Here is a 13613-nt window from a genome sequence, read left to right on the forward strand (position 1 = left end):
AGCCAATCAAACCGCCCGGCCACTCTGCGGCCCCTCAGGAACCTGCAGTCACATAGAGGAGAAGAGACCGTTAACAGAAAAGCACACACGAGCTGAACCTGCTCACACTCAGCTCAAGTTGAGGATGCTCGCGTTTCGGACACAGTAGAAAAGTTCAAATGGCGAATGGAAATGAAGGATGATGTGGCGCCCTTTGCTGCGATAAACACTCTTCAGACACGACTTGCTTCAGCTTGCACAGACGCCGTTAATACCTGCGCTGCTTGGTTTTTATCCTCATGGATAGCGGTGGAAACACTGAGGGTCAGGCCAGGTTTCAATCAGTGACTCAAACAACAAACCAGGTCTACACATCTTAGTCTCCTGGGCCTAAAAAAGCTCTATAACCGGTTTAAAAACAATTAGGCTCACTAACTGCAACTCTTAATTTGTGTTGATCCTACATAAGACCCTCTGATAGAATTATAGCACATAAAAGCGCTATCCTGATTCAAAAAGGACAAAACAGTGACTAATAATTTTAATTTACTGCTTTGCTTTGCTACAAACTACAGCCTTTAATTTAAAAAAAAGATACATTATTCATTGTGGTCTGTTGTCTCAGTTAGTCCTAATCTAAAAGGCTGGACTGGACTGAAAGTTTACAGAATGTGGGTGTTCAAGCATCCTTCAATAACCTGAGAATTTGACCCACATGAGGAACAAGAATTCCTGCCTCGTCTGATGAACATGCACCAGAGCAGGCGACTCCTGTAACAACATGCACTGCCCACTCTGCAAAACTAATAGGTAGAGATTTTATCCAGATCCTTTACAGAGATAACTGATAAATCGGCATTACAATGGCACAAAAATGCACACACACACACACACACACACACACACACACACACACAGAAATCAGACAGAAAGGCAAAGTAAATGCAGCATATTTCATTTCAATAAACACAGACACGTCTAGAGCTTAAAATCAAGAATTTGATCATCTCCAGTTAAAAATAACATAGACAGTAAAATAATTAGAATACATGTTAAAATAAAAATAAAGTCTTTCTAACGTATAATATAAAACAATCTTAATTCATTTGATCTAGGAGAAGAGGTGTAGCTTACATACAGCGGTGGATGCGCACACGAATGCCTCATATATTACACACAAATCGCTCAGACACCGCACGATGCGTCCTTCCTGTTTGTGCTTAGAAACATCGCAGGTATGAGAGGAAGACGAGTGATTATGGGGTTAAAAGAATGAGCGGGCGTGCAGGATGAAGGGATGGGATGGAAACGAGGCAAACAAGACGACAGGAGTCCATGCAGATGTTTCACAGTGATGTCTCTTTTCCTTTTAGTGGTGTTACACTGAGAAGCAGGCAGACATGGAGAGCATGACAGACAGAGGACAGCGGAGCCTCAGATGTAGGTGACGGCACCTTTGCTGTTTTTCTCCAGCGTGATTTCTACGTAGGAAGTGGGAACGTAGCCCTCCTCCCCGCTCTGCTTCCTCGCCCGCGTCCACCCGTCGCCTTTGTCCTCCTCGATGATGTACAACACCTGCGGGCAGGCAGACAGTCAGGACGTCACGTTCTCCCACGACTCACCGGAGACGAGTTTTCAAATTGCACCATTCAAATCAAACTCAAGAGTCTCACCTCGTCTTCTGCCATCACTAGCGTGCCCTCGTTCTGACCTGAGAGTCAAACAAAAACAGGACACTTAGACCACATCAGGCTTGATACTCTGTAACCAGCTCAGTTCAGACTGCATGTGCTTACCGTCAAACGAGTAGAGCGCTTTGCAGTGTCCGATGACAGGCAGAGGGTCGTCGTCGTCGAACTCGTCGTCGAACTCGTGTGGGTCGGGGTTGGGATGTCGAGGCTGCGCTGGACCGGGCCGGTGATGAGGCGTTTGATGCTCCTGGCTGGTGTCGTCTGTGTAACTGCCCTCAGGGCTGACAGGAAACAGGCGTGAGCTTAGTGTGCACGGGACTGGTCACACTTATATTTGATTTAGAAGATAAACAAGAACCAGCGTGCATCGAGAGTACACATGGAAAAATGGTGACCAAAAAAGGGAAAAGGCTTTACTTTGGCCCATGAAACATTTGTACTGCTTTGAGGCAACTGTTGTTGTGATTTGGAGCTATATAAAGAAAACTGAATAAAGTTGTAGAAAATATGCTGGACAGAAAAATGAAAGGACGTGGGGGCGAGACCAGCCGCTGAATACCAATTTAAGCTGCCGCAATTAAATTCAGCAAAGTGGACAAGCTTGCTGCATCAGTTTTCTTTGATTTGATTTTTGGGCTATCTCTGAAATCTGCCCTTTCATTTCCATCCAAAGATGTGGCATCTTTTCATCCTTTAAGTCCTAACTCTGGTGCATGATTGAGATCTGATGTGTTTTCAATCTGTTTCTTTAACTTTTCTGAACAGTGAAAAACAAAGGTCCATTTTCAGTGAGGAACATAAGTCCTCCAAAGAAAAGACGGGAACATTTGATACCTCTCTCTGCCTTGAGGACCATGGTGATGGTTATCAGCGCTGTGCCTTCTGTCTCCTCTGGAGCTTTGCTTTCCCTCCACCTCAGACAACCACGTCTGTCAGTGACACGGTTCATTAGTATACATTTCAACAGGTGGCCAGAAGCTGCATGTAGATAATGACTGAGACCTTGTTGTCCCGTCTTTACCTCATTTTTGTGGATTTCGGAGCGCAGTTTCTCCATGTTACAAATGGTCTCTGATATTTTGGGCTGCAGGCTGTTGGGGTCTCCCATCTGAGGATTCTTCTCATACACGTCCTTCATCTTGTTCAGAGCATCTCTGACAGAAACACACAAGCAAACAAGCGAAGCTTATAGAGCAGACTGATGGCGATAAACAGTTCGAGGGCCATAAAAGCGAAACTGGATCCTGGATGGAAATATCTGACAGTGACATCATTTAACAGTTGTAAGATCCAGAGCAGGTTTCCTACAATCTTGCTGGTTTGGATGGCTTGGCCAGTGTCTTACCTCTGATCCATCTCTTTCTGGAGCTCTCTGTTGAGTTCATCAATCCTCTGCTGCAGTCGCTTCCTCCTCTGCTCAGGAGGTAAGTGGCTGAAATCCTCCAGAGACGGTGCCTGGGGCAGGAAAAAACAAAACAAAAACAGGATTAGACTCTGTCGCGGAATTGATTAACTTTAGATGAGTGATGCCAGAGAATGATCCCCAGAAAGCACAACAAAAGCAACAAAGCTTATTGCATTTGCTTTTTTGTTAAGATGCAATTACACCAGCGACTCATTTCCATTAGGAGCCCAGATGATGCAGCGTGAGCTGGTTTGTTGTGGAAATAAGCGGCTCAAATGTTAGAGGTGAAAGAAACAGCAGCTTTTCTAGAGCCTCTGATCCAGAAACTGTCAAAAGAGCTTCATCAGCAATTCATTTGTTCGGTTGTCATGGAAATGTTCACATTGCTGTTTTCCCTTTCTCTGAATTTTAAAGAAGACCACCAAATCAAACCTTTGATCTTCAGTAGTAAATATCCATCTAGAGTGCTTTGATGCGAGTCGCCTCATTCTTGAGACATCAGCTGGAGAGATGTGTGCCTTAATTTGAAAAAAGGGGAACTAATCAACGTGACTTTTCCACAACGCTCAAAAAAATTATACATTAAAGAAAAAAAAAAACATTTTCTTCCACAAAGCATGACCTAGCTAGTGAAAATAACAACACAAACAAACCTTCCTATCCATGCACCACCAGCCTTATCAGTGTGCCTCCGCCTGTGACGCGGGCTCGTGACGGTATGCAAATACTGAACTGTAACGCTAGCTAGCTGCATGCTTCACTTGCTTAGCTGGGCGACTCACACCAAAATAATCTGCAGGGATAAACAGCAGCACAGTGTAGAGGGAAAACATGAAGACTGGATTAATGTGAGCTCAAAGGGACAGCTCACACACTGTGCTGGCCTTAAAGTCCACTCATGGTGTGATGAGTCTGCTTCATCAATTCCATAGCAGAAAATATATAAAGCATGATAATAATATAAATAATTTATATATAGCCTAATAAACAGCTCTGAATGCAGCTGACAGGAACAACAGCTGTTCCTCTAAAACTGAGGAAGTCTGTATTCGTGAGGATCCACATGTACTGTTTGTACTGACAGACAACAGGAAATCTATTCTACCTGGAGAGGAAGTGGCCAGCTAACACTACTGGGCTGTGCACTGTGTGTTGGACACTATGGGAGTCCTACATGGTGAGGTTAGATGCACTGGCACCTACATGGCCGAGTCTTCTCAACAGCACTAGTCTACACACTCACGCAGACTCACTTACCATCTTCACTGACCACTGAGCCGTCACACATTAACAAAAAAAGAAAGAACAACAATGGATGCTGTTAGTTGTCAGAAGAGTGTTCACACTGGTTACTGGATGTGTTTACTGTGTGCGTTCTCAGTGTGGTCCAGCACCTCGTGTTTACTAAACACAGCAGCAGCGTGTGTGTCCCCCCCGTGAAACTTCCCGCTGATTGTGTTTTACGCTTTCACAGGTACACACCACTCCTGCTTGTTTTTGGTGCAAAGTTACAGCACTTTCCATAACTCAGGAGATTCTCATGGTGGGAAGATTTCTTGCTGATTCATTAAGGGACAAAGGAAAACACAAAACTAACAGAGAGCAACAAACGTACTGGTAAACTAGTTAAAAACATGTTCTTGCATCAAATAACAACATCCCAACTACCCAATGTGTGGGCAGTGACAGCCTGCAGAGCGTTTGAGTCACAGTTCACATTTAAAGGAATGTCTTGTAAAGTACTGCATCCTGCTGCTGGCTTTGTGCTACTCTGCTCTTTGACAGCAGGTGGCAGCACAACAGTCACTGATGCACAGTTCATTCTCCACATAAAGCCGGGCTTGCTGCTGCTGCTGCTGCTGCCATCTTGCTCAGGGAGGTCTGACTACAGGCTCTGACCCAGTCCTATAAAATGTCATATGCTGTGCTGCTAAATGGCTCATCGGCAGCTTCCTAACCAAGTCAAGCTCTCTTCCACAATGTGTCTTCAGTCTTGTCTCCCATCCCTCACCCCCAATCGGTCGCTGCATATGGCTGCCTCTCCCTGAGCCTGGTTCTGCTGGAGGTTTTCTTCCTGTTAAAAAAACATTTTCCTTCCCACTGTCGCCAAGAGGTTGCTCAATAAATAAAAATTAATCGTATTGACTTGATCCTGTCCTGTTTTACATTTCACGGCAGAGCCTCACAATAAAAGCAGCTGCAGAATAATATGGACCTTGCACAATATTTTATAAAACTCATACTAGGTCTACAAAAACAAGCATTTTCTAACTGAAATTTTTCATTTTAAAATGTCCTCACATCATCTGTAAAAGTAGAATGAACACCGTGCTCCAAATTCAGCAGCATAAGATTTTTTTCTTTCTTTCTTTCTTTTTTTTTTTTTTAAATCCTCTGTCCTCGTTCATACATGGCCCAGGCATGGCTGCACCTGAGCAATAACACAGGAGCGCAGATGCATTTTTTCAAAGATCAGCAGCGAGCAGTGTGTGTTATATTCACAGGCACAGTACCTGTGAGTGAAGATGGCAGATTCATGCTGGCAGACATGGAGGTAAACAAAGTACGATCCAATAACAGGGCTTCAAATTGCAAGATATTATCACGTTCCATACTGGTACTTCAACTATCCATATATCCATGAATCTACTGTTAACAGTATACTGCTTTGTTTTTACCCTGTCCAAGAAGAATAAAGCGGCTCAAAGAGATGCACTCAAAATGAATCCATTATCATAAACACTTGCTAAAATATGCCACCTTGCACATTTGTTTAAACTCTCAGATTGCATCAAATTTAGTAGACCAAACAAAAAGCCGCCAATCACAGATGAAGCTGACAGACCTGAAAGGAATAAAAGCCAATTAAAGCTGAGGACTGAAACGGAGTCTGAATGTTATTCACATGTTTGTGTTAAAACTGTGAGAGAGCAAAAAGCTCTGTTTGACAGCTGAATGAAGCCATTAGCAGAGCGACACACACACACACACACACTACAACTACAGCCTCAGACCAACATCTGCACAACACGTCTGATGTTGGCATCTCTGTTTTTATTTTGTATGCCTCCCACAAACACAACACTGCAGCCACAATGCCAAAAATACCCTCTGAATCCCTCGCACACCGACACACCGTCAATCACCAAGGATCCTCCGTCTTGGGATTAGAGCAAAATTCCATCTTATACATGAAGGAAGCAAAATAATCACACCAAGAGAAAAAAGAACGAGAGATAAAAAGAAAAGCAGAGGGTGGAGGATATGGGAGGAAGGGAAAACAGGAAAAAAAGGAGAAATGAGAAGAAGAAATTATATTTTAGGGTGTCTGCAAGTTTCTCAAGTCAAATGACAATGTATGGGCTCGATGTATTCATCAATCAAGGACAAAAGTAGTTAAACGATCCAGGTCAAAACTGAAAGTGTGCTTTTTGTGCTCATTGTGTAAGTCAAGATTGTTATCGTCCACAGAGGGCCTGCAGACAGCCTGTAGAAGAATCGAAAACCAAAAAACACATCAACCTGTCTCACTCAAACAGTAGTGCCTGTAGTGTGTTCGTCTCACCCCTCTCCTCAGGCTCCGCAAATTTCGCGGGATTCTGGGAACTGTAGTCTTTATCTCAGATAGGTAGTGGCTGACGAGGTCAGAACTAAACCGGCGTGCAAGGAATAACTGGGAGGTGGACCAGGGACGAGAGGAGGAAGGTGGTGGAGGAGGGGAACAGGCGGGGGACTGGGTGGGGGGCAGGAAGAGAGGACAGAGCCAGAGGTCAGGATGACTTATTGGATTCACGGTGCAGTGTTTCTCCTGACGGCAGGTCGTTTTAGATCAGGATGAAATTCTGGGTTTTAACGATCGCTGGAACTTCTACATTTAATTCGCCGAGCCCTTTAAACCTAATAAACTTTGAAAATAAAACAGGAAGTAAGTTTATGACGCTGATTTGTTCAAAAAAAGTGACACATACACAAATACATATTCAGTTTATCTGATGGGAATGCAAACAATCCAGATGAAAAGGGTGCTTTCCCCACTCTGCTGGTACGAGCTCTGCATGCGAGTCCTTTAGTGGTTCAGCCATCATAATCCATCCACAGTCGAATCCTCTAACTCAGCACATTTTTGTTGTAGAGATCTACCAAAAACCTCCACATGCAACTCATCAAATCTCCTGAAAAATCTATCTCAATCAGCTTCTTCACATGATCGCTGGAGCCCGGCGTGGACACTGTTTATTCCAAACTGAGATCAGTTTCACTTTAACATTTTTCTGTCAACGTGGATCGGGGGAGCTCTCTGTTGAAAAGAAGTGATGTCAAATCTAAGCCACACAGTCTTTAAAAAGAAATGATGACGCTCAGATGAACCAACAGCAGGCAGTTAATGATTGATCAATACGGTCTTTATGGAGAGGGGCAAGGTCCAAGGAGTGTGTTGGAGGAAGCATTTGAGGGTGTTGTTATTGGAAAGGTGACAAAAAAAAAAGCTGCAGCTCAACGCGAGCTGAGAATACAAGCTTGATCCAGAGGAAGTGATTAAATATGGGGGAATAACATTAATAATATCTGAAAATATGCAAAAAAAAATGACTCTGTAAGAGAAAAATGTATGATGGAAAAGGGCAGGGACGGTTAAAATCAAATGAGCTCCTAATAAAGCTGTCTGACTGTATGTATGAAGTCTGTTAAAGAACACGCTCTAGTGCAATGTAGGTATGTAGGTCACTATGGAGAGCCCTTATAAAGATCCTACTGAGTGATAAACATCTAAGGATTATGGGTAAATAACTGCAAATTCACCTGCAAACAGAAATTTTCAGATCTTTTCTGGATGTTTTACGTTATGACACTATTATTTTTTTTAGGTCTATATTTTGATTAGGGGCGATCGTGGCTCAAGAGTTGGGCGTTCGTCTTGTAATCGGAAGGTTGCCGGTTCAAGCCCCGGCTGTGACAGTCTCGGTCGTTGTGTCCTTGGGCAAGACACTTCACCCGTTGCCTACTGGTGGTGGTCAGAGGGCCCGGTGGCGCCAGTGTCCGGCAGCCTCGCCTCTGTCAGTGCGCCCCAGGGTGGCTGTGGCTACAATGTAGCTTGCCATCACCAGTGTGTGAATGTGTGTGTGAATGGGTGGATGACTGTGTATAGTGTAAAGCGCTATACAAATACAGACCATTTGATAGACTAACATGAACAGGTCCACAAGGGTGAATTATTCAACAACAAGAAGCATTCATCACTTCCTGTACCTTTGGTTTCTTCCCAAACAGCCAGAGCTTGTTCTTGGTTCTGCTCATGGGGTGTTTCGGATCAGATCGTGGCCCCGGTGCCCCGTCTCGCTCTCTGTCTCCTTTGGGCGTGTTGCTGATGGTACCATCTGAGCCCGTTCTGCTCAAATTCTGACTGAAGTCCTCGAAGGGGAAGTCAGCAGGAGGTTCAAAGCCAGATTTGAATGACTCCACAACTATTGCTGAATCCTGGGAAGTGAGGAGGAAAATAAGTTTTCCTATCTTTATCCAAACACCAACCCCACGTCTAGACAGACAGATTTCTGAAGATGCTAGCAATAACCGCTCTTTTTCCTTTCTTCCTACACTTACCCTTCGCTCGTCTACAGCCTTGGCAGCTGAAACCATTCCCTCTAGACATTTGGAGATGATGGGAATAACTCTCCGCTCTGCCTCAGCAAAGCTTCGATATGTCTCTCCAAGCTTTACCGTCCGACGTTCATCCATGTTCTGCAGATTCTGTTACACAGAGCACAGGAAATGGAATCAACACTAGGAAGTAGCCAAGTACTACACACACATAGACACACACACACAGACACACGTGCAAACCCCTGCAAGCAGATCCTTTTAATGACAAACACTGATACCTGGTTAGAAGATCAGTTAAAGCCATGTGTTAAACATTTAATGGGTCACTAACACAGAGCACTATGCTTTCACTGAAATGGAAACCTTTATACAAAGTCATTGAAAAACAATGAAAAAGAATCAGTGAGATTGTGTCCGTAAATAACAACGTGGACTTGAAGGTACAATTCCCTTCAAATCGTTTCAGTTTTATTTATATTGAGCCAAATAACAACAACAACCTCTTCAAGGTCCTTTATATTGTAAGGTAAAGACCCCTCAATAAAATCAAATGACCCCCCAACACCCAACCCAACCCACCCCCTTCCTCCATGAGCACGCACTTGGCGACAGTGGGATGGAAAATCTCCCTTTTAACAGGAAGAAACCTCCAGGTTCACGGAGGAGGGACTATGTGTTGTGACAGGTTCTGTGTGAGGGGAGGAAGGTGTGCTGTAGAGAGAGAGCCAGAGCTACAGTTCAACATGTCTGAGTTACCTTAAAGATCTGTGGTATGGCACTGTGGAAATGTTTCCACTGCTCTGCATTGAAGCTCTGGAGCTGAGCGGCGTACTCGTTCTTGCTCTCATCAGCCGCGTGAGTGCGCATGTAGAACTGGGCTTTGGCCTGAACAGATCATACACACCAACACAACATCAACAGTCACTGATGTCCCACCAACCTCCAGTCTGTCCACATTATAAATCACATGCATCACGGTGCTACGACTAATTCTGAAGCCATAACAAATTCAAATACTGTGTTTTCCAATTTTCAAAAGGAGGGAAAAGTCACGTCATTGCATAGATCCCACAGTGCAAACAAGCCGAGGAGACTGCTACCACAGCATCTTACAGTTTAAGGCACATAACGGTGTTATTACAGGTGGGGGCTTCCTACCTTCTCCACCTCTGATTTGGTGGCGTTGATGTCATTATCTAGCCGCTCGTAGGTGATCTGGGACTTCTCTGCTTCTTTGCACTCTCTTTCAAATTTCTTTTTACTCTGAAAGGGAGAAAATAAACGCACAATTTTAAATAAATTGAGTAATCAAAAGATTATATAACATTTTCGCAGCCTCTCCATTTCTTGTCTCAATAAAAAAAATGTAAAAATAAAAAAAAATATGTGAATGAGAGGGAGATGAATCAGAGAGGAGGATAGTTTATTTCCTGCCAAGCCATCTGGGTTACATTACCAGTGAAGGAAACGCAGCGAATAGCTGAGACATTACAGTTCAGTCACCAGGTAGTCACCATTAAAGTCACGCAGCCCACACACTGAAACACTCGAATGGTTGTGCAGCACTGAACTCAACTAATGGGCCTCGGGCCAGGAAATGTGAAAAGATAAGAATTATTAACTTTTTTATTTACGTTTATTTTGGAGTTGTTGTGATTACAGAGAGGTCTTGTAATGAGCACTGGTGTAAAATAACTCAGCTCACGCAAGTGAATGATCTCAGATGAACAAATGCAGTCTCTCGCTCCTTCTTTCTCTCTCTTGAGCCCGTAAAGAGCCAAAAAGCAAGCCTGTCAGGGGCCAAATGTGGCACATGGGCCTTGCCTTGCTGTGGGAGGGGTTGGTCTGCACTGAGGTCTCTGTGTATGTGTGTTTTTTCAGTGTGTTTCCTGGTCTTGGCCCCTGTCTTCAGTCCCTGCAGACTGGGAAGTTTGCCAGGAAGAAGAAAGGAACCCAGCTGTCTTTTCACACTCAGAAACATGTGCTTTAATATTACAATATTACATATACATACATACATATATATGTGTTTATATATATAAATTAGCACAGATAGTGAAATGCTAAAATCAAATGCAAGTACCCTGAAATTGCATATTTCATTCTTGTATAAATAATGTAACGTGTGAAAGTGGGGGATAAAGTGGATCCTATTTGTCCTTCTGTTACCTTTGTTAACATATCTTACATTCCTCATGCAAACAAGTATGAGATGAATAAAGCCGGCTGTCCTGAGCAGATGATATTTACACTAAACAATACATTTTTCTACTCAAACCTCCTCCTTCTCGCCTCACTTACATTGTCCATCTGTTTCCAGCAGTGATCCAAATGCTGCTGGGCCTTTCTGCCCTCCTGTAGATGCTGCTCATTTATGCACACACACAAACACACACAACGAGACACATTTACACAGAAGCAGAAAATACATATAAATATGTGCACAAATACAAAATTACTGGACTCTGTGTCACAGTCACATATATAACAACAATTACTTGAAGGAAGAGTTCAGTTCAGTTACTAAAGCAGTAAATGTCCTCAGCTGTAGACGCCTTAGTTTGTGCGATTGTCATGGAAATGAATCTGTTGACATGCATATTGAGAACTATGTGATGCACTTAAAAGTTTATAAGACTAATACTGCAGTGGCTGTTCAGCTGGGATTGTTGCCACACTGATATTAGTATATTTGTGATAATATATTATAAACGAAAGAATGGACAGCACTTCTCTGCCAGCATTAGAATCTATGCCAACCTTTCATGCTTTTCAATCCTAAATGTACAGTTACTCTGTTCAAAGATTATATTATAGATGGGAAAGACTTGAGCTGCTACGAAGGATATCACGAAGTCTCTCTAGCTGCAGCCCCACCCACCTGCTATTAAAACGTCCTGATCCTAAACCTATATGTAGTCTTTAAACATCTAAATACAAACAAAAACCACTATCATGTTGGTGTAATCCTAAGATACTACTGTCCCTACAAGAATGAGTGTTGGATTGCTATAGAGCACAAAACCAGCAGAGGGCGCTGTTTTCCCCCAAACACATGGCTTTTAGCCTTTCACTTTTTGCCATCAGCAGATGGTGGAAAAGACAGATGGTTAACATTACATCCAACATATTTATCCTCTTAAGTAAAGCCAAGCAGAACACAAATTCATATGAAGGCGACACAGCGGATGTTAAGGGCAAACAGCAAAATCCGTTTTATGACGGGAAGCAACAGTTTCTTTGACAAATGTGATCTAACAGCGAATGAGCTGAAAACAGAGAAAAGAAAGCACATGTTTGGCTTTTGTTCAGTGGCACGCAGCGGGAGCAGTGAAGTATGAACATGTTAATGTACTCACATGCTTCCTCTCAGCTTTCAGGTCCTGGCTGTACCTCATCAGCTCGCCATAAACCCTGTGAGCCATCTCCTCCGCCACCACCTCCCTCTGACCGGCATAGTCATTAAGCTCATTGAGTATGGAGTAGAAAGACAGACATGACGTGAACCTGCAGGAGAGACACATAATTAACACGTGATTAAGACATAACATGTCCCGTGTCTTCTAGTGTACTACACGCATATGCACAAAAACATAAACTCTAAGCCAGGGACATCAAACTCATTTTACATCATGGGTGCATCTCCCTTTGATCTTAAGTGGGCCGGATCAGTGAAACTCCCTTTGTTTTTTTATAGTGTAAAGAAGTTTATCTACACATTTAGTCCTGAAATATCTTAATATAAGAAAAAGAAGTGAAACTGCAACAGCATGTCTCAGTTTTGAAAAACAAAAAAATATACGGCAGTAGTAAATGAAAGAAATGGGCCAGCACTGCTCTTTAGGCTTAAATTGTAAGAAATAAATGTGTAAAATTACAGGAAAGGATCTGGTAGCTCAATGGACATATTTAGATAGTGAAATACAGGAACTTTTCAGTCATTCCATTGTTTAATCTATTACTTAATTACATTGGTGTATTATTAATGGCCATGTGGAAGGTCTTTATCGCCTAAATGTATGAAAATGCAGTTACAACTCCAAAATTTATGCTCTTCTTTACATTTTCCATAGCTGTCCAGTGGGCCCGACTGGAGTCTTTGCTAGGCTGATTCTGATCCCTGGGCTTCAAGTTTGACACCCCTGCTCCAAACAAACTACTAGAGATGGCACGATACCACTTTTTTATGTCCGATACCGATATCATAAATTTGGATATCTGCCGATACCGATATGAATCCGATATAGTGTTTTTTAATCAACAAAACTGTTTTTTTTAAATATCTTGCTGCATTTTGTATAAGTTCATACTCAAGTTTAAAACAACAACTACACTAAAGCTACTCTGTTATACCTGTATGCAAAAAAAAATATTTCATAGTTCAGCAATACTGATCAATCTAATAAACTTAAACCTACACCATCCTCCCTATTCTGGTATTTTAAAGAGTACTTAGCATAAATATTAAGCAGCCTAACTAATAGGGTACCAACTCCCAGCAACAACAAAAATAAATAAATAAAAAATAGGGAACCACCCCTCACGCTCCACCTCATGATGCTTAATCGACGTAACCAACCTTAATTTGATGCAGTGTGAAAAAAAATGCACAGAAATCAATTATTTTTCAAGAAATATTAAATAGATTCAACATCTTTCTTCAACAAAATTGCAGACTGCACAGATGGTACCTTCCCAAAGGAAAAAGTACTATAGCTTACTAGGGTATATATATTAGACTTAATAGTTACTATATACAGTAATGGACTTCTATTTATTTTGCATCAAATTAAAACTTTGGGTGTCAGATAATTATTTATTAAAAGCTAGACATTTTAAATGAGAATAAGAAAGAAAAGTATGTCTTTGTGCCCCCTTTTCCCAGTTAATGCCCTATCGGCCCCCCTGGCTAAACTTTGCTAGATCCGCCCCTGCACAGT

General features: G+C 42.5%; 1 protein-coding gene across 2 annotated transcripts in view; it reads right to left on the reverse strand.

The window, feature by feature from the left end:
• Window positions 1-992: 992 nt before the first annotated feature.
• The window catches only part of fnbp1l (formin binding protein 1-like), a 48977-nt gene continuing 36356 nt past the window's right edge, over window positions 993-13613 (reverse strand). Inside the window, exons 4-16 of one of the 2 annotated variants that reach the window (XM_085375471.1) lie at window positions 12033-12180; window positions 10975-11037; window positions 9832-9936; window positions 9430-9558; window positions 8674-8820; window positions 8323-8550; window positions 6641-6808; window positions 3016-3125; window positions 2692-2824; window positions 2505-2599; window positions 1776-1951; window positions 1653-1690; window positions 993-1554 (exon numbers count right to left, since the gene is read on the reverse strand). In XM_085375471.1, the coding sequence (XP_085231597.1) occupies window positions 1414-1554; window positions 1653-1690; window positions 1776-1951; window positions 2505-2599; window positions 2692-2824; window positions 3016-3125; window positions 6641-6808; window positions 8323-8550; window positions 8674-8820; window positions 9430-9558; window positions 9832-9936; window positions 10975-11037; window positions 12033-12180 (1681 nt within the window). In that variant the 3' untranslated portion in view covers window positions 993-1413. The remainder of the gene's footprint in view (window positions 1555-1652; window positions 1691-1775; window positions 1952-2504; window positions 2600-2691; window positions 2825-3015; window positions 3126-6640; window positions 6809-8322; window positions 8551-8673; window positions 8821-9429; window positions 9559-9831; window positions 9937-10974; window positions 11038-12032; window positions 12181-13613) is intronic. The other variant, XM_085375470.1, reaches the window with a different exon arrangement.

Source organism: Diplotaxodon limnothrissa, linkage group LG17, assembly GCF_057381915.1.
Source record: "Diplotaxodon limnothrissa isolate DT_005_m linkage group LG17, D_limnothrissa_male_GT1.1, whole genome shotgun sequence".
Classification (NCBI taxonomy): domain Eukaryota; kingdom Metazoa; phylum Chordata; class Actinopteri; order Cichliformes; family Cichlidae; genus Diplotaxodon; species Diplotaxodon limnothrissa.